Genomic DNA, 27286 nt, shown 5'->3' with positions numbered 1-27286 from the left:
ACCTCTTAAGATCCTTCATTAACACTCTGTACACAAACAGAGATGTTAAAATGTCCATTTGTGTGCAACTATTTTCTGACAAAGCATTCCAATGATTGCATTACTTTCATCTGTTTACTCCATCCAGCACTTTGGTCCAGCGGGGTCTGATGGACAGAGCAGCTTCTGAGCTTCAGCATTTCGTATCCTCAGGAACTTCCAGATGTGGATCATCTGGTTTGATACAAGATGACCCACACACACTTGATCGCCCTCGTCTGCGGGACTAGACCCAACCCACACACACACTGGTTGTCCACATCTCCGGGACGAGACCCAACCTAGACACACTTTTTGTCCTCGTCTCCAGGACGAGACCCAACCCACACACATTTGATCGTCCTCGTCTCTGGGACAAGACCCAACACAAGCTTACAACAAAAGAAGCACCACCGTAAAGTAAAGCTTGCTAATAAGTGTGAATATTCATGCTCTTCATTAACCCACATGCCTTTGGAACAAGGTCATTGGTTTACACTATGGTTTGGTATTCATATTCACTTGGATTAGTGGATAGAATACATTGTATTTATTAGGGAGCCAATGTTTTCATTTGTTTTGATGTCTTTGCAGACCAGTGACCCAGTAATCTCTTCTCCATTTGAACAGCTCTGGAGTCTTTTCCCACCAAACCTCTTTTTTCCTTCTGTTTTTGTTTCTACTTAAGTTCTGGCAGCCGGAGTGACATCGCAGTTTCTCATGCCCTTTGTCCATCCCTTCTTCCTTTGAGCTCTCCCTCTCTTCCTCTTGTTTTCCCCAAGTGGGCTGTAGAGAAATCATTGGTTTCCTGTCACTTCTCTCTCAGGTGCAGGCAGATATACATCCGCTGATCCTCTCTCAACTTCATAAACCAGAGTCAGAGCTGTCATGAACATGTTGGACAAATGTCTCTACTCCACTGAAACCTTAGAGCACATGGATGTACCAGGATGTCTTGACTTCACAATAGTTTGAAGCCAATCGTGGTCCAGTGAGCGAGTAGAAGCCAAGCCATCTCTTGTCAAGCAGTTCAACGTTTAAATACATAGATGGATTCTGGATGTTTAAGGGCTGCATGAAATTTGAAAGAATTTTTAACATGGTATTGGTATTTTTTTTTAAAGAGATAGCAGCCTTTTGGGCAATATGCCAGTTCTTTTTATGTCGGAGTGACATGAGAAGCTCATTAACCAGCTCATGTCTGTGAGCTAGAGTCACAATGTGGCAAGATCATGTCCAACAATATTTTGTGATCCACTTTATCTAAAGAGCCTAGTGACTAAGAAGGAGAGTGAGCGAGCGAGAAAGAGGTCAGGGGAGAGAGTGACTGCTGAAAGGGGAGTGCGCCTGGGAATGAATGGTATGAGATTTAGATGTGACTAGCCACCAGCTGTGCATGTTGTCCACCGCCCCACCCTGTCCACACACGCACACACACGCACACACGCACGCACACACGCACACGCACACGCACACACACACACACACACACACACACACACACACACACACACACACACATATATTGTCTTATCCAGTCCTGACACCTCTGGCTATATATGAACATAAAACACAAAAACAATGACAAGTAAAATATTACATTGCATCTCTGAATCAGAATCAGCTTTAATGGGAGGTAATACAAAAAACAATGTGAGAAAAGGGAGTCACAGTAAACAAACTAAGCAATCTCCAAGTAGCCCTCAAATAAATTTAATTCAGGGGACCCGAAAAGAGCTTAGCTCTGCACCTCTCGAAATATGGATTTTTCTTTTGATTGTTTGGCTTTACATCGTGAGGTTGCTGTTTGACACAAGAGAACACATCCCACCTAATTAAACCAGATGAGTGAAGAAACAAAGCGTTTTCTGCATCTTAAACTAACCATGATGTTTGTCATTGTGACTAGCAGTGAACATACAGTGAGGTCCAGTCGATGGCTTTAGAGACAATAATGCACATACAATCTTAAGCAGTCACTGCCTACATGTGGCCTCAGTAAGGAACTACAACAGGACAATAACTAAGCCACCAGTTTCATATCAATGGAAGAGTTTGTAGAAGTGGAAACAGATAGTTTGGTCTCAGGGTTGTGACAGCAAGTGGCTCCTTTCAGGAGAGAGTTGCAAAATAAATTGAGAAACACAGGAAATGCAATTAACCAGCAGTTTTTTTAATATATGAATGCTGCATTTGTTTCAGATGTTTTTTTGAAAGGACATTTGATGAAGAAACTTGGTTTGAGTGATACAGTAATTGTGATAGTTGATAGTTGCTGACTTCGACTTTAATCGTTAAAAGAAAAATATATTTTCATTATGGGACACAATGATGTATAGGAAATGAACCACATGTCTATTGTGTCGTTTTAAATATAATTGTGCAGGCTTCATCAAGTAGTTCAGGTAATAGGCCCCATACATGTCCACACAAACTGTAGTTTCAACTTTTCCTTGTTTCTAAATCAAATAAAGGAATATATTATATCTGAAAGAAAACTGTTTGTAGAGTTTTCAGAGTAGACTATGTGTTCTTTCATTACGATAAAGTCGACGGTAATAGCCTGTCTACACTACATTACCCACCATTAATGGAACGAAAATGTACCATATTTCCCGAAAAGCAAGCTCTTTACTCATTTATTGGCTGAACTCCAAGACAGGAAACATATGCCGAAATATCATTGGCTTGGTCGCTCAACTCAGTTACCCGGATGACGATTGGCTATATATTTACTGGACAATCGAGGGCGGGGATTGTAATTCAAGCCACCGGTCGGTAGTAGTTAGCGAGACACTCGGTTTTGTGCTGCAGCTTCAGATATTATTTGTGGATTTTAAATATGGTAAGTGTACAATGTCTGTTTAGCGGCATTGCGGAACGGTAGACTGTGACTGCTTTAGGGTCTGTTGGGAATACATGTAGCTGTTTTGTAGTTACTAGCTTAGCATGCTAGCTAACTTATAGTCACCAGCTGCAATGGGCGAGCAGCAGCCCGGGTACCGAATGCAAAGAGGATTCGTCTAATTGTCCACTTTTTAAGGGGATGTCATTTCATGGTAATATGTTCCGATGACTGCAACTGTATCGGTGTGTTGCAGGCCGGTGGTAAGGCAGGGAAAGACTCCGGGAAGACCAAGACGAAGGCTATCTCGCGCTCGCAGAGAGCAGGACTGCAGGTTAGTCTGCTGTTGCTCACTATGTTGACGCTGCCCAGCAGGACGACTCAGCTGGCCGTGGGGCCGGTGAACCCATTTTGTTTCCCCGCACCAATATCCGCCATCCTCTTTGTCGCCACAGTTCCCAGTGGGTCGTATCCACAGACACCTCAAGTCCAGAACCACCAGCCACGGCCGAGTGGGAGCCACTGCAGCGGTGTACAGCGCAGCGATCCTCGAATACCTCACGGCCGAGGTAACTTCGAGCTCGCTCGCTACTCCTATTTCCGGGTGCTGCTGCAGTTTTCTGGCCCCGTGTTGATGGCAGTTTGTTCCAGGTGCTGGAGTTGGCGGGAAATGCATCAAAGGATCTTAAGGTGAAGCGCATAACACCACGCCACTTGCAGCTCGCTATCAGAGGAGACGAAGAGCTCGATTCTCTGATCAAGGCCACTATTGCTGGCGGAGGTAAGGAGACTGTTCTGCTTTGAAGTACAGTTAAGCTTTGAGCTCTACACATGTGTTATATTTTAGCTATGCATGAGTGTGAATCTACCCATGGGCCATAGTTATCATAGACTAGGCACTAACAGCCCCAAAACAATTACATTAAGTTGCATAGAAAGATGTTCCAACGTGTCATCCATCAACGGACTGGCTTGTGTTGCTACCTACATTTTTTAATATTATCCACTAAAACCGCTCCCGCTTTACTTGTCTACAACTCTGTTAATGCTGACTCTATTTCCCAGGTGTGATCCCTCACATTCACAAGTCTCTGATTGGAAAGAAGGGCCAACAGAAGACTGTATAACCTGAAGTTGTCTGGAGTCGCGCCGTCTCAGGAGGAAGTCTGCATCAAGTGGTTTAAATGTCTTTAGATTAGTACACAGTTCCAGTTATGTGTATGGTTGCGCTTGCATTCACTCACCTGGGGTATTTTTTTAAAAAGTGGCTTCAGAGAAGCTCATTTTTTTTGCGTTTTGGCTTTTTTTGTGTCTCTTCAGTTTTCTGGCATTCATATGTTCAATGGTGTTTTAATAAAGCTCTTATTGGGCATTTGCAGTTTGTTCTTGCGTTTTGTGGGTTTATTCCCGTTACTTCTACGCAGTAGACCTTCAGCTGGGTTTATTGTGGGTGGTGTACATGTATTTTAGTAGTTTTAATCTTCCCAGTTTAAAAGAATTCACCTCAATCAACAATGTAAAGGATGACCACAGCCTGACTGTGGACTGGGTCATCGAGAGGGAGCAAACTATTTTCAGCCATGTACTTGCATGAATTGCAAAAAAATGTTTTGATTCTGTTTACTGTCAGACTGATGTGAACTGGGAGAACCCTGAAGTCATTTCTCGATTCCCAAATAAAGACTGGACTGACGCAGTACGACTGTATCGCATACTGTGGTGTCTGGATGGTCATTGCATGAAGGCAGTGTGATAAGCTACCGCAGTGTATATAAATTCATTACGGACATGTTAGTGGATTTTGGAACCATCTTCACGAAGTGCTCATGGACCAAACCATGAGCTTGCTCTGGAGAACAAACGGACGCCCTGTATCTACGTAACTCAACAAATGGTAAAACCAGAGACGATTGTTGTGGAGCGTCTTTGGTAAATCAGATGTTCAATATAACTTTGTTTTAAAGACATGGAATGAGAGCCTGTAACGTTTGTTTTAAAAATAATTTTTAATTTCTGTATCCCCAAATGGAATCTCAACTCTCAAAGATTCTGTGTTAAGGCTCTGGCAGGAAAAGGGTGAAGGACCAGCTAGTTAAGGTCTTTGCAGAAGGAACAATGGAGTCATTCATGGGAAAGAAAACATTGTTTTACAAAAATCATGCTTCAAAAATGTATTTCTTGGGTGATCTTTTTAAAAAAAACACCAAATATTGCCTTGTTTCTGAAAGCTTTGCAGATTTTCAAAAGCAAAGGCAGATTGATGGATAATATCTGGGCATCTGTTAAAGCACTGAGCTGTAATACTGATGAATGGACAGAATTTACAGCTCTTTTATGTTTATTTTAAATTTTGTAAAGCTTCTTTTAGAATTTTTAAAAGCGCTATGTAAATAGATAAGTATACAGATGTATATTTTATTCATCCCCAATGGAAAATGAGTTTGTCACTGTAGCAAGCATGGTTACATGAAAATACTCAATATATACAACAAATTAGCGAAGCGTATGAATTTAGGAAAATTATGACGATATTTATCTGACTTATTTTCTATCAGTTTCTTCCAGAAATGTGCTCACAGCAGGTTCAAAATATTAAAGGACATATTATGTAAGCATTATAATTCTTAAAAGGGTGAATCTTACCTTAACCAACGAAAAACAAGCTTTTTAAAATGTAGCACTTCCTTCAGATCTATCACAACCTGGAGCAGACATCTTGAAATACACAAAATCACATGACCTGTCACATGACCCACCAAGATGATCAGTAAGTGTCACTTCCTAATGTTATTATTATTGTCCAGATTGGATAACCCGGAACACCCTCCACCACCTACTGCAGGGACAGCGGAGCACTTTCTCCAACAGCTCTGCTGTCACAGGGACCGATACAGGAGTACATTCCGGCCCACTGCTAATAGACTTTATATGAAATCACCTCTACCCAGATCCTCCGTCAGTTGACTCAAAAGCACCTCTTTTGTTTTAGTTAGTCACTGTACATACTTATATACACTTTACTGCACATACTTTGATTTTTGCACTTTCGTTATTGGTTAATTTCCTAAATTAATACACTCTACTGTTTTGTTGTTATGTATTGACTATTTTTCATTTCCAACGTTTTTTGGTGTCTTCTATGTAAGTTGCTTACGACTGTGACAAACTAATTTCCCCTTGAAGATAAATAAAGTATACATCTATCCATCCATCCATCCATCTGTCTATCTTAGGGACTTCATGAATTAAAATCAAGGATAAAGCTGTATATGGGACTTTCCAGAACATTTAAAGGACATGTGACACCTGTGTCACCATGGGTCCTTTTGGGAGAGAGAATAAAGACAACTCTCAAAGTCAGTATCTCTCAGGTCATTCTGCATGGATGACTGGTACTGAGAACTGAGACTTACACCAGTCATGAATATCTCAAAGGATATATTAATGAGACAGTACACCCCCAAAAATACACATTTTCTCTCTTACTGGTAGATTTTGGGGTGTGCTGTCCCTTTAAGATTTGGCAACTAGACTTGAACACGTGGGCCCCTCTGGGTGAGACTTCGGATGACAATAACAACACTAGATCAGAGTACATCATACATTAAAGGGAAATATGTCAGCCTGCTGGTGTGTTTCTATGCTTTTTGGAGGTATAGAATTGTTTCGAGAACTTTAATAAAAAAAATGTCATCATAAAAACCCTGCATGGGTCAAGACAGGCTTTAGATTTCCTCATTAACCATACTGTCAAAGCACCACTAGATGACACTGTAACACCACTACAAAGCTACCAGATGAAGTCCCCACCGTGACCTCAGTTTTTGTCATACATGGGGCCCTTATCAGTCAAAGCCTGTCAGTCATGTTATGACCCTCAGAAGCTGAAAGAGAAATTGTGGGTATTCAACAAACAGCCTACAATATTCCATCATCCAACATCTGTGGTGTGTCTGTGGAGATTTGTGGGACATAACCATATCCAGCTTATTGACCTAGAGGACTTTGAGTGTGGATTTCTGGCCCATTGGAAACAGTACTTTGAATAGACACAGAGTCGTCCGTCAGTCACGCTGCTTTAATTAACACAGCACTTTAACGAAACGTATTAAATGTTTTAATATGTTATCTGTATGATGTGATTTCTTTCCTGTTATTGGAGCTTTCTTTATTTAACTGTGCTTTGAGATTTGAGCAGGGCACGTGGTGAGGACAACGTCAACATACCCAAAAGAAAACTGAGTTGGTCATTTAAACAATCCTGACACCTTCAGTACCCACAATGCAACATGTCACATAATACGCAAGAATTCCTTGGTCACATATCACACATAGATCAGAGGTGTTCTCATGTTTTTATAGGTTAGTTTTCACCTAAATCGCAAGCAGCTAAAGTTGTGCTCCCTCTGAAGCATCGTACATCTTGTAAATATGTTTTAAGACAAATAGAAGAAAAATCGTAAGCCCCTTGTAAAATCCTTTTTAAAGAATAAAGTATACAGCCATCCATCCATCTGTCTTTCTTAAGGTCTTCATGAGTTAAAATCCCTCCAGGAACTTAAGGAGTTTACAAAGTCAAACGGTTTTCTTTTCACCCTTTATGTTTTCAAAATCAAATGTGACATATAAAAATAATGAAGAAAACTCTTCAGCGTGACACCGACTTGGCAGCATTGGAACTGGGCTGGCTGACTTGTCCAAACTAATCAAACAGGCAGGAAAGGCCGAGGTCCTTAACTGGACAAATGAGTCCAAACATTACCTGGGTGCACTCATTGTGCCTCATTTATGTGGAAATAATGAGAGTAATAATTAGTAAACTGATCCTACATGTAGCATCAAAACTGCTTGGTCGTTCTTAATGATGGGAACTTCTTCTTGCTCACAGTTGCATGCATGTTCCCATCATGCATTGGATTAAACAATATGGGATATTTCTTTAGTCCTTTTTTAAAAGTCTAAAGCAATAGCTTAGCAACAGGTGAAGCAGAGATGGTTTGTTACACAGGACCGTAAAAACTCTTTGGAAAAGGTTAACCACTTCCTGTCAGCAGCTCGGTACTTTAAAAGAACTATTCATTTAGGCATTTTACATTTATTCAAAGATGAACAGAAGACAGGAGGTGAGGGTAAGTGTTGACATGATACAACAAAGGGAATGAGCATATGTACCAGAATGTTTATCAAATTGATTATCCTTTTAAAGATATGAATATTACCTCCAGGTCTCTGTTGAGCATTTGCAATCTTACACTCCGGGTCAGGTCGACACGCTCCACCACTGAGCACAGCTTGACTGTGGTGAAGATCCACAGACCAACTTTGTATTTGAAGTCTCCCCTACTGGACGTACTGAGGCATTACTCGTGGCACATCAGGTCTCCCTGTCTTCTTCCCTTCTACTTCAATGAAGTGCTTTTGATAATCTGGAACAAAAGTCCAGCCATCATTCCATCTTGTCTAATTGTCTAACTGCTGCTTTGTTTTAGAGATGTTGCCGTATTAACAGATGGACCTTTCTCTAAGTTCTGCCCCTCGAACGCTGACTGACCACAAAACCTAGCTTAGCATAAGCTAGCTCCGGCCACGGTCCAACAGCCGTCCGGTTCTGCTCCCTCAACTGCTTCAGATTTCTTTTCCTTTTCAGGCTGGTTTTGTGGAGCTTGTCTTGGTTAAATGTTGTGAAATAGTGATGCTCGTTACAAGGAGAGTTTGGAGGGACATAAACGTTTCTAAACTGTTACGCTTCTACATTAAAAACCGTGTGGCGCTAAGATCAGCAGAGGAAGTTAGCACGTCATTAACTAGCATTAGCACCTCTTTGCTTTCCTAGTTACTGAAGGTGAACTGAATGTATACATGCTGCTGTTGCTTTTTAATGATTGTAAAAGTCAATAAAGATTTACCAGCTTCACAGAAACAATGTTCATTTCATTGTCTTTGGTCTTGATCAGCAGGTAATGTGATGGTTCACTTTTGAACTGTGATCTGTAGCTTTAGCTTCTGTCTTTATCTTTTTAACTTGTTTTTACTGCTGAGTCTGTTTAATAACCTGGATATATCCTTTCATCATGTGAGTAGCAGGGGGCTTAGCCAAGGGTCAGTTGCTTTGATGAGGGCAATATTCTCTCAAATTATAGGAATAACAGATCTACAACCAAAGTTGTAATAAATTGGAAAAAATATCCCAATAATGAATGAATTTTAGAGTGTTTTCTGAGTGTGGAAGTGAAATATAAATCAGTGTGAGTGCATTCTATAAAGTGCATACTGGTCTTTGACAGATATCACAGTGATTTCCTGTAGCCTCTCATAAGCTGCTTTGTTTTCAGCCTCAGCACAAAAAAAGTTCCCAGCATGGAATATTCTGTGCCGAGCGACTGTGAAAGCTTGTCCACTCAGCACCAAGCCTGCTACAAAGCTGCTACAAAGCCGGGTTTGATAACACAGTTAGAGAGAAAATGAGGCGGCCGCCGGGAGGGCTGGGAATTCAAGTGTTTTTTTTTTTTCTTTCCTTCTTGTTCAAGTTCACACACAGGTCCGTCTGGTGGCAGGTGGTTCAGAGCATCTGAATAGGGAGCGGTCCAGACTCTCCTCCTCACCCATCACACATGGCTAACTTATCAGAACAGACACAATGAAAACAGTAATGACACTCACCGCGCCTGTAATCTCTGTCAGGGATGAGACTTTGATTTATAGACGCTTTCAGCACATTTGTCGAATTTTTTCTTTCTTCCTCCATTTTCCCCTCCTTTCCTCTTGGGTTCTGCGGTGGCTTGGCATTGTCAGTTGGTGTGTGTGTGTGTGTGTGTGTGTGTGTGTGTGTGTGTGTGTGCTCACACAGACGGGGTGGGCTGGCAGGTGTCACGGTTCGCTGGCCCGCCTAGATCCATCAAGAGGAACAAAGCAGTGGGAGAAGGAGCAGTGCCAAGCCCCCTGAAATCAAAGACCAGGTTTGGGATTGGGATTCGCTCCAAAAGGCTGGACCCATTTTGGTAGTGCAGGGGGTCCCGGGAGCCAGGGGGAGGGGGAGGAGTAGAGTTAAAAACAATAATCAAATCCACCACAGTGTCTGAGGAGCGGGCCGGTTGAGTGAGCCGGCTGAAGCCTCTGCGCGCCGCATCCTTCCCCGTCCCTCCTCTTTGAAGTCTGCTTTGCTTTTGTTCTTTACATAACTTGATCTGATATTTGAAAGGCTAATTTGTATGCATTCTGTGAGCGGGGGTGCCGGGTGGAGGGCAGAACCACCAGCCACCCAGAATTCCACAGGAGAACTGACAGGAAGGTCAATACGATTGGCCACAGGGGGAAACGGGGACACACAAGCAACCCAAAAGCATATGATAAGTGCCTTTGAATTATTGCAGCTCTGTGCAAATTTGATGACAATGGCCAACTGGTCAGGGGGCTGAAATCCCTTTGCAAACAGGGGCCACGTATGCTTTGATGGCCTTCATTTTGTCATTGGCTTCTCTAACAGAAGAGACAGCAACAGGCAAATATGAATAAACACTTCAAAGGAGCTTGAAAAGCATGGAGTTACATGAGCAGGACGCCCTCCAGATTTTGTGCCTTTATAACATCGTTCTAGAAGGTTTTCTGATGAATCGGAATGAATAGAAAAATGGAAACAGATCTTTATCTTCAGGAATGAATTAGAAATACATCATCAGACTATTTATTATAAAAGGTTCTAAGAATGGGATTCAAAATATTACCATTACAGCAAAGTGTGTGTAAATATATAGTGGAGTAATGTCTACCTGGGTAGATAATAAAGTCTATAAACTATAAGGCGTTCAAATCCAGACTGCAATTTCTTTAATTTAAATGTTTTCTTTTTAGCTCAGGACAAAGCGTCCCATCAAACCCACCCACCGGCCTCACCCGTTTGTACATTAATCATATTGTTCCTTTCATATTCAGGTTAGGCTTCAAAAAAGGAGTCTGTGCGTGATGGAAGGTGTTGTCGTTACACTGTCCCAACATTCCCAAGGTCACCTATTCAATCAGAACTGAAAGAGCTGATAGAACCAGAGCTACACGGAATTTGAATCCACATTGCAGTAAACCGTTTTCCTTCAATGCCAAGCTCTCTAGTTTGCGATACATATATAGATAGGAAATTAAGTTTGGAGAACTTACTGCTCAACGTCAGTAAAAGCAAAGAGCTGTCCTCAAACATCTGAAGAAAGCTCATAAACGGCTGTATTTATTAAAGAAACTTAAGAAGGCTTAAGTCATGTGCACAAACATTAAAAACATGGGATTTGAACAGATCAGGATCTGAACTACAGCAGACCTCTAGGCTCCTATAGAGGTTAGCATAGCTGCTGCAGCATCACTTCTATCACAACTGAGGGCCCTTTTCATTGAAAGAAGAGCAATAAACGTTACTGAAGGTTATTTTCTCGATTGAAAAGATGTTTTCGCTCTTCCTGACTGGCAATCTGACGATGACCTAATGTACAGACAAGGCATTCTATCACCAAAGAGGTTAATGGGGGCCAAGGGTTCTGTGAAACAAAAGTTGTAGCTACCATTTGCTATGATATCGTGAAAATCATCAAAAACTGTTGTTGGGAAACCCACTAGTAAAAGAACATGGCAGCATGTCTGTTTTTCTACATGTGGTTGCTCAGCCATGAATCCACCACAGACTTGAATTTGGATGAGCAACTTCACAGCATCCAAAATATTACCAATCACTGGGCAGCAATAGAATAAAGCAATTTAACAGCACGAGTTATTGTATGAGGGCTTCTCATCAAGGTTATACTTTAGACCAGGGAGCAGAAGCAGAGTTGTAGTTTTACACCATTCTCTGCATTGTCTTTAGAGCAGTTGCCCACCTTTAACTCTTTAACTGTAGAGACTATGTCTGTCCAACGGCCACTTTAATTAAATCAAAAGTAACCAAAAGAGGAGTTATAGAAAATAACCTCATAAACGTTAATATCACGAAAGGAGAGCTAAGTGTTGACTCCCAAATATTAGATATTTGTCTTCTAAAGCTGTATTAGTAAATGAATTAATATCAGACAAGCATATTGATTTGTTCTGTCTTACTGAAACCTGGCTGAGACATGAAGAATATGTCATATTAATATGCACATTCCTCGAGGCATCGGCTGAGGATATCGAGTAGGTTGCCATCTTTGACTCGGGCTTATTAACGGGTCTTAAACCTAGATTGAATTACAATTTATTTGAAAGCTTTTTTCTTAGTCTTTCACATCCTACCTGGAAGTGCAGCCAATTCTGTTTGTTGTAGTACCTGGTCCGTATTCAGAATTTATATCTGAATTTTCTGAGTTTTTGTCAAGTTTGGTCCTTAAGATTAATAAGGTTGCAGGTGATTTTAATATTCATGTGGATGTCCGCAATGATGGCCTTACTGCTGCATCTGTCATTATTGAATTCAATTGGCTTCTGTCAGACAGTACAAGAACCGAGTTACTGCTTTAACCACATCCTCAACCTTGTTCTTACATATGACATCGATGTGGAGCATTTAATAGTGTTTTCACACAATATATTTATCAGATCATCAGATTATCAGATTTATCAGATCATCAAATCAGATTATTTATATATTTATCAGATCCTCATAACTTTTGAGTTTATTCTACCAGATTGTACGCCATTAGGCAAAAGTTTTTATACTAGATGTTTAACTGGCTTCCTTCTGTATTTGATTCATTACCATGTCTCAATATAACAGAGGACTCCTGTGCTAATTTTAGTCCGTCCCAGATCAGTTTGTCGATGGTGCCATTGGCTCACTGAGAGTGGCACAGGACTCGATAGCCCCTCTAAAAAAGAGGATCATTAAGCAAAGGAGGTTCGCTCCATGGTATAACCCTCAGACCCTCATATTGAATCGTAGAAAGTTGAGGGTATATGGCTTTCCAACGGTCTGGAGGATAGTTTGATGAGTAATCAGACAAGCCTATTACTCATCTTAAATAGAGAAAAACAAGAATATCCCTAGTTTTCTTTTTAGCATGTGTCCTGGCTGGCGGAATGGCCGTGGAGGCAGCTGTGAGCCCTGATGTGTCTTTGGATGGATTTTTTTCCCATTAACCTCGATCAATTGTCTTCAATGGGTTCTACTTCTAAATCTTCTACCAGTCTCCTGGATCCTGTTCCGACGAGGCTGCTTAAAGAAGTTTTACCTTTAAGTAGCATCTCTCTACTAGATATTATTAATGGGTCTTTACTAATAGGTTATGTACTACAGTCTTTTAAAGTGGTTGTAATTAAACATCTTCTTAATAAGCCCACTCACTATAAAGGCTCTTCTATTAGCAGTTTGTATCTGATATTGTCTGTGAACCTATGTGTTTGAAATAAACACTGTTTTGTACTGGAACCACATCTCTACCTAATTCCGTATAATGAACCTGAGTGTCCTCTGGGTCCTAAATACTGTGGGCAAAACTTAAGCTTTAGGTGCAAATCATAGAGTGCCATTATCGTGCTCTGACGATTGGTTGATATCCAACTTTAAACTAGATAGCTTCCTCCTATTGCCACAATGTCACAGAGACGGTACTAGTGACAATTACTAATGACCTTCTAGTTACATCAGGTAGGGGACTTATCTCTGTACTTGTCCTGTTAGACCTTTGTGTTGCATTCGACACCACTGACCATGACATCTCATTACAGAGACTAGACCATCGATTGGTATTAAAGTTACCGCACTAAGCTTGTTTAAGTCCTATTCATGAGATTGATCTCAGTTTGTATCAGTTTGTATATGAAGCCTCGATGACCACCGCCATTCGTCACGGAGTTCAACAAGGTTCTGTGCTTGGACCAATTTTATTCACTTTATATATGCTTCCTTTAGGCAATATTATCAGAAAACACTCTATAAACTTTCACTGCTATGCCGATGATACTCAAATATATTTGTCGATCAAGCCAGATGAAATCCACCAGGTCGCTAAACTTCAAGCGTGTCTTAAAGACATAAAAACCAGGATGACCTGCAACTTCCTGCTGCTGAACTCTGCCAAGGCTGAAGCTATTTTACTCGGCCCAGAACACCTCAAAAAACAATCATTTACTGATATGGTTTCTCTGGATGACCTTGCTTTGGTATTTACCACCACCGTAAGGAATCGCTAATTATTTTTGACCAGGACCTGGGCCTTATTTTTTGTACATGCTTAAATTACCGAGATGATTGACGTCAGGCTATGTCGGTTCTTCAAAGGGGGAATCGCCCTCAAACGGTCTCGTTGAAAATAAATTGTGTGTGATTCTCTGTATTCTTCTTATAATGAGTCTACCTTAATCATTTTAACCAACTTATCCAGTGAATTTTCACTAAACCTGCTTGAGACCAGGTTCAGGGATTTTGATGTGTTGCTATGGTGATTTTTCTAAACTTGCTTTGAAAAAAACAAAAAGCCTGACATGCGTCATGTTATCCTCAAAATTAACCAGCTTAGTGAAAGGGCCCTATGAAAAATAGGGCCCTTTCTTTTGGATCACATGTAAAATAAATCTCAAGGACTGCCTTGTTGCACCTACGGAACATTTGTTGAAGACTGGATTACTGTAACTCCTAATCAGGCTGCTCCAATAAGGCCCTTGGGTCTCTCCATTTGATTCATATTTTAAATTCTTCTCATTACCTACAAAGCCTTAACTGGTGATGCACCATCATATCTCAAGGATCTTATAGTGTCATATTACCCTATTGGAGAGTTGCGCTTCATTGACCGTTGGCTTACTTGTGGTTCCCAAAGTCTTAAAAAGTAGTTTGGGGGTTAGAGCCCAGTTCTCAAGCTCCTCTTCTGTGGAACAAGCTTCCACTTTCAGTCCGGGGGGCAGGCACGGTCACCTCATTTAAGAGTAGACTTGTAGTGTTAGCGTTGTAGCTATCTCTGTTATTACAGTCACCAAAGTGGTTAGCTACTAGCTCCTAGTAGCTAGCTTTCACGGGAGAAAAAGGACAGACAACCATCATCTCTTTGGTCTGGGAACCCACTGACCGTTCATTCAGCACATGCGCACAACAGCACCACAGTGCACACATGCACACACATGTTACATTACTGCACAGGCTTTCTCGCCTTCTGGATAAATTATTGTCTCTTCAATGCACATTACTTAGTCTCTCCTCCTTTGTTGTTCTGTAAAAGGGTTTTTAATCTTTATTTGAGGGAGTTTTTCCTGATCCGATGTGAGGTCCCGGGACAGTTATTATGTGTACAGATTGAAAAGCCCTTCGGGGCAAAATTTGTATTTGTGATTTTCGGCTATATAAAATAAACTGTTTTGAATCTCCATCATGTAACTCTGGAGTTAGAAGTTCTCCGAGCAGCAGGAAGATGAGGAAGGAGAGAGTTTTCATTAACCTTGAACTTTAATGACTTCCTTGAGGTGCTTTTTGACTACCGTCCAGCGGCTAGACGGGAGAAGGGGGGCGGGGGAGGGGCGACGGGGGGGCGTGGTTCGCCTCAGCCTTGGCCTCGTGCCAGGGTGACAATCAATGTCTCTGTGTCTCTTCTGTAGGAGATTATTTCGAAGGTCTCCCCCTTTTTATTGGAGGACGTGGCATTTGGAAGCTCAAACAGGATGTCGTGACTGGACATCCTGTAGAGACCCCCCTCTCAGCTCCACTCTCTCAGAAGAAAATAGTGTAAATGAATCCAGGAGTCTGAGCAGACGCTTTATCCTGTTGTCTCCATTTGGAATGCCAGTGAAATCATTCACAAGTGATATTTGTCGTGCTTGTACTGAAGCATAATGTCTGCTGTCCAGAGGAGAGGATGCCATCTGAACAAATTAATATAGGATGGCTCCATTTAAAGGTGCAGATATAATTTTACTGTCCGATACCACAGATAAGGGATACTGCCCGTCGAGATGTCCATTATCAGGAATTAATGGGCCGGTGACGTCCGCTAAAGCAGCACCCGCTGAGAGGAGTCATAAAGTCAGCACAATAACTCAGTAATGTCAGTCAGCTGACACGGTGATGTCTAATGTGTATCTGAAGTTAGCCTGCAGCAGCAAAACCCCCGAGAGTATTATAGGGAGCAGGGGTGGGTTTTATAGTTTATGAATTGCTTATTTTAACAATAACCTTGTCTTACTTTAATATTGTAGATTGGAATGAATTGTACATTATAAATCAAGGTGCGATATGTTGCAGTGATGTAGAAGGATACAAATCCTGGTACTCCATGAGTTCACATATATAAACATTCACTTAGGAATTTGGGAAGAATGTTGAGAGAAAATGTGCAGTTCAAAAGTCTGGGAACTATTTCTTGACAAACAACAGCCAGGTGACTTGTGTGCAGTCTTAGTGAGGTTACCAAGCCCGGACTCCCTGTGTCTGTACAATGTCCTATGTTTAATTATTTATATTATCTTCCTGTTTTTAAAAATGTTGTATTTGTGCTTTTTTGACTCACAGGTTTCCATGGATCATGGTTGTGTCTGGAGCCTCCTGGGTCCTGTCTCCTGCCTGTTGCCTCCTGCGTCCTACCTCCAGTCCAAGATGACATAGTCCATTGATTAAAAAAACTGCACATAAACAGTGGAGCTGATTGGCTGTTACTCTGCTGCAATCTGATTGGCTATTTGCCGAAAAGCCTACTGTTGTCCCCTGTGCTTGTAGTGTAGTATTTTTTTTTAAAATAGAATATTGGAACTTAGGTCACCATAAACAATATTGGTGTGAAGGGTGTAAATCGCTTTATCATGTTTTGTGATACTTTATTGACTCCCCAAAATAACTTGATTTGTTTCAAGTTTGTTTTAACAGTTTGTGAAATAGTATGTGATGTCAGAATGTTTAGTGTTCTGGTTTTGCATATGTTCAAAGTTCCTCCACTGAAAAAACAAAAACATGAAAGCGCAGGTGTAGTTTTTAGCAGGTTTTTATTATTTACTGAGGTCTTATTTTGTTCTATTTAGTACCGTTTGCTGTTTGAGTCCCATTGGATTCTCAAGAAATAATTTCTCAACTATTTTTTTCTTTTCCTGTAGCTATTAGTAAGATTTATCTTTTTGAGATGACAAAGAAACTCAAAACACAGATTCCTGGAGCAGAGGAGGGTTACGGCTTGTCCTGAGGGTAATGATGATGGAAAGGTCATGGGGTCAATTCAAACCAAAAGGAAATTTCATGGGAAAAGAACGACCTTTTAGATTTTTATATTTCTAGAAAGACTGCATAAAATCCTGCAACAGCAACGATTTCAACGGCTTAATATAGACAAACAGTGCTTGAGCACCTCCGACTCCTCCACAGAGACAGTTTTAAACGTGCATCCTTCAGGCACCAGGAACAGGCCTGGTAAGATCTGTGACATGGAGACTGAAGAAAGCATCCTCGCCCACAGGAAATGGGGAAACTGGATGACTTCCATCAGACCACCCACTCAGACGACATAAAAAGAACATGCACGGCACAGGTTTTTGTAATCCACTAGAGACGGGAGATCAGCATTTCGATCCCACAGTGCAATAATGACCAGTTTCTGACCCTTTCCCCCTGTAATCCTGCTAGGTTTAATCAGATCGCTTGTCATTGTATATTTAGGTTTTAAGGAGCTGCACAACCTGCAATAAAGAAAGAGGTGATATTTACCAAACTGTAGCTCTGAGTTTCTGCTTAGAAATAACATTAGTATTTTTATTTTGAAGTCTCTCTATATCTTAGACAGTGCTGTGTTACAGTTTAGGTGCACTCAGTAAAGTGCAGATCTCTGCCAGGTGTGTGTGACTAACACTGCTGTAATGTGTGACCGCGAGAGGTCTTCATGGTTTGTGCCCCTTGATCACATATACCCAGCCTCTGACAAAAAATTATTTATTGAAGAAAAGCATGATTAAAGCTCACCCACATGTTGCTTTATAGCTCATCTGTACATCAGAATGTTTATAATATGTCCTCAAATATACAAGAAACCATATGACAGAATGCAAGGTGAGAAGAACCTTTGGAAAGAACCTCCACTGTTTACCGTCCTGAACTTCAGGATCACCTCAAGAGACTTCTAGTACCAATCAAACGAAGGCATTCCCCTTGGAAAAGTGGAGGCTGAGCTTTGATTTAACAGCGCAAACACCCACAAAATAAATAAAAAACTTGTGGGAATTTTCTTTTACACCCGTAATAGTACCTGTCAGCGCACTGGCTGCCTGTTTGTTAAAATGTACCAGAAATATTTGACACGTTTTAGAAATGCAGAACACAGGAGCCGTCCCCTCACAGGGGGGTCACGTCTGTTCTCTAAATAAATCTCCCCTGGTGGAATATTGAGGATGACTTCCCTTCAATAGTATTTTGTAGATAAACATTTGTGTCCAAAACCAACTGGATCTAGTCACGATTCTGGCACAAAGTCACAATGTGGAAAAACATTTATTTTGTATTATTACCAAATGTATGAAATAATGTGCGGCTGTATGCATTAGTCCAGTGAGCTTACTTTAAATCTTTTTGTTTGCAGTTGGTCAGATCCGTCTTTGTCACAACCACAGTGTTGTTTTCCATCTGAACACTGACGGGGAGCCACAACAGAATTCCACACACAAGAGCTTTAAGCACTCACCGAAGAATCATCGTTTAAGCACTAAATCCAGAGCAGGTTTGTAGTACCTCCTGCAGACTGAAGACCTCAGCATGCTTCAAGCGACGCGCTGGTCCAATGATTAGTCTGAAACACCCTCCTCCGACCCCGGCGGCTGTGATCAGCACGGCCAGCCGTGAGGAGGCGTGGACAGCTGAGAGCGACACAACGTTGGCTCTGGTTTTAGTAAGAGTCAAATCTACATAAGCCATTAGGGGGCGACTCCACTGGTTGTATAAAAGTCCAAGAAAAAATGACTCTACATCTCTCTTGATTAATTCCCTCAGTAAATATTGTAAACATGTTTTTTGTATCAAGCTCTAGTTTCAAGTCTTCTCCAAAACAGCATAATGTCCATTTAGTAAATTATCGTCTATTTTTAGAGTAATATAGACCATAGAGCAGGGTATGCTTCAGGGCGGGCTTCCTGCGATTGACAGGTCACTATCAGAGCAGTATACTCCACCGCATTCTAAATATAGTAACTTCTGTTCATGAGTTGCAAAAAAAATACAAGATTGTGATGGCCGTAATCCAAAATGGCAACAGCGAAGTGAACTTGAGACATCAAAACGGCAGTCCACAACCCAATGGATGACGTCGCCATGACTACTTCCACTTCTTATGAGTATGAGTCTTGCGCAGTAAGACCACAAACACGGACTTGTTGTGCAGTTTGCTTGCATCTGGGATGTTTTCAGACAATTTATTAGTAAGTAAGATAAGAGTTCAACCAGTCAGAACCCAGAACCACAAATGTTTTCATTTTTTGGACATCCTCAACTCACGAGCGAGGAGGGCTTTCTGGGAGGCTGCTGCTTAACGGACTGGAATATGAAGTTACCAGCGGCCTCTTCGCACCTGCTGCTGTTCCCATTTGAATGATTCAGAGGAGGCATTCCATTTAAATTCCTATCCAGCGTCCTCAGCAATGCTCGACTGTCACACAGATCCAAAGGCATGCTGTGGGGAAGTGCTTCAACAAAGTCTCATTCTGCGGTTTCTCTCTTTTAGCCATTTCTCACACACACACACACACACACACACACACACACACACACACACACACACACACACACACACACACACACACACACACACACACACTTCAATAAATAAGACTTACAATGTTGTAAGGCAACCATGCATTTGTCATGAACAACAACTCAACGAACATACATGGTGACAATAAGCACATTCATTAAGAGCAACCACTTTCTTTTCTTCCCTCTCTCTAAGAAGTCAAGTGAAGTTTGAAGGCTTTCTGGGTGATCTCCTGATCCGCATGGCTCATGACCCACAACACCTGGCTCTGGGTCCTCCAGCGGGACCACCTCCTCAATCAGAGGGCCCAGTCCGACAGGCAGGCCGGAAAACACAGCAAACCGGACCCAGCCACGGTGGGGCTTTTGCATTGCATCCAAAGTTGGAGTTCATTCAAGAAAAATCTAAAAAGTCTACATGGAGACAGAGATCCAGCAGCCAGCTGCTCAGAGCCTCAAGACAGTCCCGAGGTGTCCAGGTAACTCTGAAGCTTTCTCACTGTACTTCTGTCCAACGAGCAAAGGTCAAAGTCAAAAGTAGTGTTTGTGATGTGGAAGTGTCCGGTCTCTTCAATGAGGTTCACAATCTGGAGAACAGAGAACACAATGAGGTTCATTAAAGAGACAATGTCTGAACTGAAATCAGTGCACAGTGAGCCTCTCTTACTGCAGTTGGTTAGCACCATAACATTTCCTTTCATCTTTACATAAACAGAAGAATACAGATACAGAAAGAGGTCATGTGAAGGCAGTGGGAGGCTTTAATATAAAACTACCACAGGAAATCTTAAAAGGGAACACATCATAGTCATTATCGGGCTCATACATATATTTTTATTTCTACGAGAACATGTTTACATGCTTTGATGTTAAAAAAAAAACACTTTATTTTTCCTCATACGGTCTGCCCTCTGTATGAAACGCTCCGTTTTAGAGCCCGTCTCTTTTTAGCCCACCTTCCGGATCAGAACGCATGAGAAATATGGTGTGCTAGTTCTCAAGCTGTGGTTATGGCTGAGCCAACAGCGAGACATATCTATAAGTAGAGCATCAGGCAGTGGACAAGCCTTATGAGAGGAGCCCTGCAGATGCAGCATTTTAACCGAGTTCACACAAACAGAAAAGAATCTCACGGGTGTCAGTGTTGCATACCCTTTCTCAGAACTTTGCAAAGAATAATCTGGACTCTCCTTTTTGTCTGGTGGGATAACCTAAATGGACATTAAAGGATACGTTCTGCACGTGTTATCACTTTAAGACTTGGTCCCCCGCTGGTGGAAACGGGAGTCCTGGGGATTACGAGGAACACCAACCCATATATCTTGGTGGAGGTACAGTTCTCAAAAATGTGGGAAAAATTACAAGCCTTTTTTTACGATAGGTCAGATCAAAGTCAGACGCTCAAGCGTCACCTCTCTCCTCCTGCGTGGCCCATTTCATTATTTTCATTGCTGTTTAGGATTCGTTTAAACTGGAAACAGCTCCCAAACACATGGAACTGAGCTAGATTAGCTTGATTACTGGGAGTTAAAGCTGTGACAATGATCAGACCCGCTGTGTTTTGGTTGGTATTTTGTCTCATCAGAGCTAGGTGTCTTGTTAGGAGAGCGAGGCACAACTTGGCAGCTGCCGCTGGGAGGATCCACCAACACCGTCACGCGATAGGCCTCCAGAATATCAGCCAGAAACATGCAATCGCTCAGGTGGAGAGGCTAACCAAATAATTCATTGCTGCCAGATGAAGAAGCAGATTACAGAGGACTTGTAACAGATCACAGCTCCTTTTCTAATCCAATAGAGCCGACTAATAGCACTGACGTGGAGTGATATTACACGGGGGCTTGGCAGTTCAGTGTACCCTTTCCATGGAAATGTAAGTGAGGATATCAAAGTCCAAACCTTGAGTACATTTAAGGTTTTCCTGTTGCCACTGGAAATGGATACTAAAGATTTTGAGTGCCCCTTTTCCCGAAAATGAGAGAATAGTTTTTTCAAAACTAAAATTGTGTTAACTCCTCATCCACAAAGTCGATTTATTTTATTTTAATTGTTAAAGTACCGTAACTCTTTTGAGTAGAGGTGTGTGGTTTTACATTTTAAAAAAATTGTTAGGTTTTAATATTTCCGTAAGCTCCTTAACATGATTATAAAGTTTTTTACTAACACTTAAGTTTTAGTAAAACGTAAGTTTTAGTAAAACTGTAAAAATATAAGTACCCATTACAACAGCGGATTTCAGTCAAAGACACAACCCTGTGACCGTACGGGCCTGTGAGAGTCTAATAAATCAATCCAGATCCTTTTCTGATATGCAGCTTGTTATGGTGCGAGCAAGGATGAGGTCAAAGTTGGTAATTTTTCAATTTCTGAACCAAAAAACACTTCTTTTTTTAAAAACTGAATATGCTCCCTAACATGTCAATTTTTATTGTGTTTATTATTGGAATATTTAGATGCATTATTTAGATGCTTTAGGTCGTAATCCTTCTAAAGCTGTGCAGTATTAGTATGTGGGTTGATGGCACCGAATAATATAATAAAATACTTGGGGAGCAATTGAGTAGTCATTTTTCCTCAGACTCTTGACTTTTGATCATATTTATGCTGAGAATAAGTAAAGGCAAGGAGTTGCAGAATTGTTAGAGATCAAGGACAATAGGGTCTGGTATTCATATCAAGGTCATATGAGCGAGAGAACAATAGGGTCCCCCGTTTTTGGTCATGTCATTTACTTTCCATCAGTTCATTCTTATTTGCTACTGGCCAAACACAACATGACTGTGTGTAATGTTCCTCTGTAAATTTTACTGGCATACTGGAAGAAATACATAGGTGTGTACTTCCACTTGAGGAAGCTTTAAACAGATAATATGAAATGATCTTAATCAAAACAATTATAAAAGAAGACGCATGGTGAATTAGAGTTCGGATATCTTCCGTGTTCAAAGCGCAGGAGGAGTTTTTTTTTTAATCACAGTCGTTAACGTGTTGCTGAGAGAACAAACAGAAAAAGGTGGAGCAGGTTATCTGCCGGTACATACACACCTGTTGCAGTATATGACCTTCTCTGAGGGTCATCAGCCGTTTGTGTAGCTCCACTAGCTCGTCCAGATATGCCTTGGAAGCACACAGCCACACTTTGTTACCTCTCACACGTGTCATTCACACCAGACTCCTCCCACTTTCTTTTCACATATTACATTCTGTAATATAAATCTATTCACTACAAAACCCTTGTTGTCCTTTTATAAACTAAGTTCTTAAATATGACATGTTATCTAGACACAAGGAGCTACATCTTGTAAAATTAGCACTTGCTAACCTGCTAACCCGCTGCAGTGTCCAAGTGGTGTGTTTCTAAATGCTGTTTTTTGTTTCCCCAGTCACCTTCCATCCTGTGATCAGCAGCGTGTCCCCTTGTAGTCCCTCATATCAGTCTCAAATGCTCTTGGTCAGCTTGTTGCAGCTTTTAAAATAACCCATACGATGTTATAACCCAGTGAAATAGTCAAACCCGAGAATTTGGGATCTCCACTTGAATACAGCACAATTCATATGAATTCTATAATAACTTGTATCAGTTACTACAGGTGTTGTATTGGAGCCATGTTAGACTCTGACACGTTGAGCTATCAAAACACAAAGTCTGAATAGTGTGACATGCTGTATGAACTACTGATCTACTGGATATGGGTGGATTTCTAGTGAAAAACAAAAGAAAAGCCTGTTGTACCTTGTCACAGTCCATGTTTCTGTTCTTGTCCTGCTTGTTCTGCTTTGTGGGACTCTTCACTTCCAGTATCTGACAGAGGAAACAGTCACAGTTACTCTGGGAGACTAAAGCTAAACACATGTGGTGGATTGAATGATACAAACATGTTACCTGGTTAGCAGTAGTCTTTATCATGGGCGGGGCTTCATTGCGGGATGGGGGGGAGGGTGAGCAGCTGTCACTCTCACTGCCATCACTCAAACTGACCCTAGGTAGTTCATCAGAAGAGGGGAGGCAACAAAAGATGTGTTACACGTGTTCAGTGAAGTCGCTATGGGTCCGACCACCGCAATCGGCACACGTGTCCAACACTGCAGCGTGATGCTGTGACTGTATTTTCAGTTCAAGATAAGAAAACCAACATAGTGGAAGCAGAACTAGCAGTCAACGCAACATCTGACATATTACCTTATCAAATCAGATATGGCTAACATGTTAGCAATCAGTTGATTATTATAGTTGAGCATCCAGCAGACACAAAGCATGTGAATGCTCCACTTTGTTCAACAACTAGTCTGCTGGACTAATTTTAGTTGCTAGGCAGGTAGTGTCAAAGGACAAGAGAGTAAAAGCTCTGTAGAGCTGAGGAAACTGCAGTTTAGTGAGAATTCTCATCACCACACCTTTTTTACTACATTTGAGTGTGAATTCAACAATATTGATTAGTGTGGCTTTAAACAGCAGAAGGAAAAATCCTGAGCTCTGGATTCTGTGCCTCGGTGTAAACGCATGGCGGTTTAAACCAGCTGATTTATGCCGTGTCTATTTAGTCTACTTGCTTCAGTTGTACAGCCAACCTGGCAGCATAAGTGCGTACTAGAGTCTGGCGACCAATGCAGTGATCAAAGCCCTCCGCACAACTTGTTTTTTACTGCATGGTTACCACACTGCTTGTGAGGACATTCCAAAATGCACTCCCTTGAGACATTACGCAGGACAATCACTAAACTTCTCCATAACACCTCACACAAACCGACAACCTCGGCATCCTACAGGTACTCCCAGCCTTTGTCTGTGATTACGGCGTGGTGTGCTACATAGGTCCAGCAGTATGCTCACTAACCTGCGTTGGTGGTGTGTATGATGCGCGTGTGCTGGCCGCTCCATGTCAGAGTCCATGTCATTGTCGTCGTCATCCTCTGAATCGTCATCGTTGTCGTCCGAGCGCAGGTCCTGCATGACCGACTGCAGCGGGCCCAGCACTGTGGGATTGTGACAGAGGTCTTTGATTATTATGTCGAGACCCGAGTGAGAACATTCACGAGGGAAGCAGGCCATGCTTGGAGTTGGAAGCATGGTGGGATGGTCTGGTGGCTGTACAACTGGTCCCACTAGGTTGACGGACACTTTTCCTCTTTACTTAAACGGACAAGGCTTTTTCTTTCATAACTTTCTTATTGTCAGCAAATCCCAGAAAAAGACCAAAACCACCGATGTGTTAGTCCGTCTCTCTGACTCTACCCTGTCAGCGCCTATCAGCTCATTGGATCCTACTTAAGAAATCTTTAAAAATGCCGCACACATACACACTTTAAATTTATGAAAAGCAAACATACTCAAACAGGAAGAAATCGGGCACATTTGTATTGTAACATTTGGTGCTCTGGTGAGCATTTCTGGCAGCAGGACAGTGAATGTGTGATTAGATAATAATAAAAAAAACACAGTGGGTGTGTCCATGATCATGAAAAGGCTGAGACATCACAGAGTGCGGGAGGACATATGTGCACATGTTGCTGAATCAGCAATGATGGGTGCTCTGGGGTGTGGTATGGCATCCACGATATCACACATAACCCTTACTGACTGCAGAAAGATGCATGTGTTTTCATGCACGGAGACGAGCTAAAAAAGAGATTCTCCATGCAGATGTAAAAGGGGGGTGGGGGGGCCTCACAGGAACGTTACCTGTGTGGGTGGTGGCAGGAATAGCCAACCTTTTTCTGATGATGAAGTCCACCACTGCATCCAGAGAAAATTACAAACACACAAGCAAAGGTCACCCTTAGGTAAAAAAGAAGAAGAAGTCCCACATTCTAGACTCACCTGACCCTCTGACACTTGTTCCAGTCCTAAAGGATTTCTAGAGCAATGGAATCACCGGACCTTTATACAGACCAATTCTGACTGAAAGAGACAATAACCAAGAGACCCTCTGAAAAGTATGTGTGTTCCAAATAATTACCTTGCCGTTTGTGGTGTGTGGGAGCAAAGCCTGAACTGGAGCTGGAACTGGCTGGACTGGGCTGTTCGGACTGGAAGGAAGAAGACAAAACAAAACGTGATGAATGAAACTACCAGGATGAAGCAGCCTGATGCCGGGTCAATACATGTTTTGAACAGCAGCATCCAATCATTTTAAAGATATTTGCAATGTTGACTTTTGACCACTTTCATGCGATGATATACATTAAGAAACGTTCCACGTTCTGTCCACCAGAAGTCATAGTTCTCATGGCTGATTATTTAGTGTGCGACTGAAAGACAACCTGCCTGTCAAACAAAGAGGACGAGAGTGGAGAAGGTAATGGCCTGTAGACCAGACCTGCACATGGTACTTTGCAAATCAAGGCAGTGCCTTATTGGGGGATAGAGATCAGAAGATCCCATCAGTGAGAAGGAGCTCCAGGAGTCAGTAAGTTGGAGGGAAGCCGAACATCTGGTATTTACACAAACCACCCACACTGCAACAATGGACTCAGTGTTGTCTGTAAATAACCAGCCTGTTAATAGTCGACTGAATTTAGGCGGAGATTTAGTTGAAGATGATGTCCTGATGCTGGTATATTTATGGACTGGACGGCATCACCCTCCCACTCGAGCCAGCTATCCATCAGTAGTGGCTGTCATTAGCATCATTTAGCGCTTTACCACACTGTTGGTGAACATTCACATCTCTAATGTGTCTCATATCAGATCTGGATTCACCTGTTTATGTTTCACAACACAACAGCTTTTGGGCTTCTTCCTGTATCTCCCGTTCCTTTCTTTCGTTATTTTCTCAAAGATGTGTCCCAGCTTGGCGATTGATGATTCAATGGCAGAATGGTTTATGGTAATGAAAAAGCCTGGTGATGTCATCAGGGTCAGTATAACAAAAAAACTGCATAACAAACTGAATTTCCATGTTTCCCATTAATTACTGAGGCTGTGGTGGCGCACTAACGTCTATTTTTGTCTCATATAGTTTCACAATGAACCAAATTATTTATTTTTTTACTTTCCAACACATAGTGAAAAAATGGGCGCAGTTGCTCAGCAGTGGATCGCAGCGAGCGGCTCTGGGAAGTGAAAGTGGATTCAAGCACCCAGCACCGGATCAGTACTCGCTATTGTCCGATACCTAAACTCCAGGTATTGCTCTATATCAGGCCCGAGGTCTTTGAGGTGTGTGCTGCTTTAAAAAAGTCGAGATACGGTGCAAGTCTTTGTTAGCATTAATACTTTGAAGTCATCGTGGTGTGTCAGAGCCTGAGGCCGACGTCTAACAAATCTACACACTGCTAGTCTGCTCCTGGCCTCGCCTAAATAAGCCAGGCCTGTTTTAGTGCTCGAGCCTCAGAACCCCATCAAGCATCATAAATCACTGAGTCATCTGTGGAATAAGCGTCCACTTTCAGTCCGGGGGGCAGACACGGTCACCTCATTTAAGAGTAGACTTAAGACTTTCCTCTTTGACAGCGCTTATAGTTAGGGCTGGGTCAGGTTAGCCCTGCTCCAGCCCCTAGATATGCTGCTAAATGCCAAGACTGCCGGGGGACAGCTCCTCTTCTCCTTTCCCCTGTCTTTTCTCCTTCTGAATAAATTATTGTTTTGTTTTTTTGCACATTACTAACTCTATTCCTTGTTTGAATTGAAGTCGAAATGATGTGCCAAAAACATGCAGCAAGCTACACACAAACAGTGCGAGAAACTGCTCATTACATTGACCATCATGCGTGTGACTGCCCTCAGATATTCCACATGTCCTAAGGGTTTTATTCCTGCTCCTCTGGCT

General features: G+C 41.8%; 2 protein-coding genes and 2 pseudogenes across 3 annotated transcripts in view; 3 read left to right on the top strand and 1 right to left on the bottom strand.

Annotated features, from left to right (window-relative positions):
* The first annotated feature begins 2728 nt into the window (after positions 1 to 2728).
* LOC137792276 (histone H2A.Z) lies at positions 2729 to 4575 on the top strand. The gene is made up of 5 exons (XM_068587881.1): positions 2729 to 2863; positions 3120 to 3197; positions 3319 to 3432; positions 3515 to 3644; positions 3929 to 4575. Exons 1-5 carry the CDS (start codon positions 2861 to 2863, stop codon positions 3988 to 3990), a joined length of 387 nt encoding a protein of 128 aa, XP_068443982.1. The 5' UTR covers positions 2729 to 2860; the 3' UTR covers positions 3991 to 4575.
* A 4645-nt stretch (positions 4576 to 9220) lies between these two features.
* LOC137792596 (uncharacterized) lies at positions 9221 to 12801 on the top strand (annotated as a pseudogene).
* A 91-nt stretch (positions 12802 to 12892) lies between these two features.
* Positions 12893 to 14005, top strand: LOC137792595 (uncharacterized; annotated as a pseudogene).
* Positions 14006 to 17729: 3724 nt separating this feature from the next.
* mllt3 (MLLT3 super elongation complex subunit) overlaps positions 17730 to 27286 on the bottom strand; it is a 42819-nt gene continuing 33262 nt past the window's right edge. Inside the window, exons 8-14 of one of the 2 annotated variants that reach the window (XM_068587522.1) lie at positions 25475 to 25544; positions 25198 to 25251; positions 24353 to 24491; positions 23401 to 23497; positions 23251 to 23319; positions 22563 to 22634; positions 17730 to 20104 (exon numbers count right to left, since the gene is read on the bottom strand). In XM_068587522.1, the coding sequence (XP_068443623.1) occupies positions 19973 to 20104; positions 22563 to 22634; positions 23251 to 23319; positions 23401 to 23497; positions 24353 to 24491; positions 25198 to 25251; positions 25475 to 25544 (633 nt within the window). In that variant the 3' untranslated portion in view covers positions 17730 to 19972. The remainder of the gene's footprint in view (positions 20105 to 22562; positions 22635 to 23250; positions 23320 to 23400; positions 23498 to 24352; positions 24492 to 25197; positions 25252 to 25474; positions 25545 to 27286) is intronic. The other variant, XM_068587523.1, reaches the window with a different exon arrangement.

Source organism: Clinocottus analis, unplaced genomic scaffold (genome assembly GCF_023055335.1).
Source record: "Clinocottus analis isolate CAN_PGR_092001 unplaced genomic scaffold, fCliAna1.0.p SCAF_21, whole genome shotgun sequence".
Lineage (NCBI taxonomy): Eukaryota > Metazoa > Chordata > Actinopteri > Perciformes > Cottidae > Clinocottus > Clinocottus analis.
Note: the sequence above shows the minus strand (reverse complement) of the source record. Positions and strands in the feature narration are given on the sequence as shown.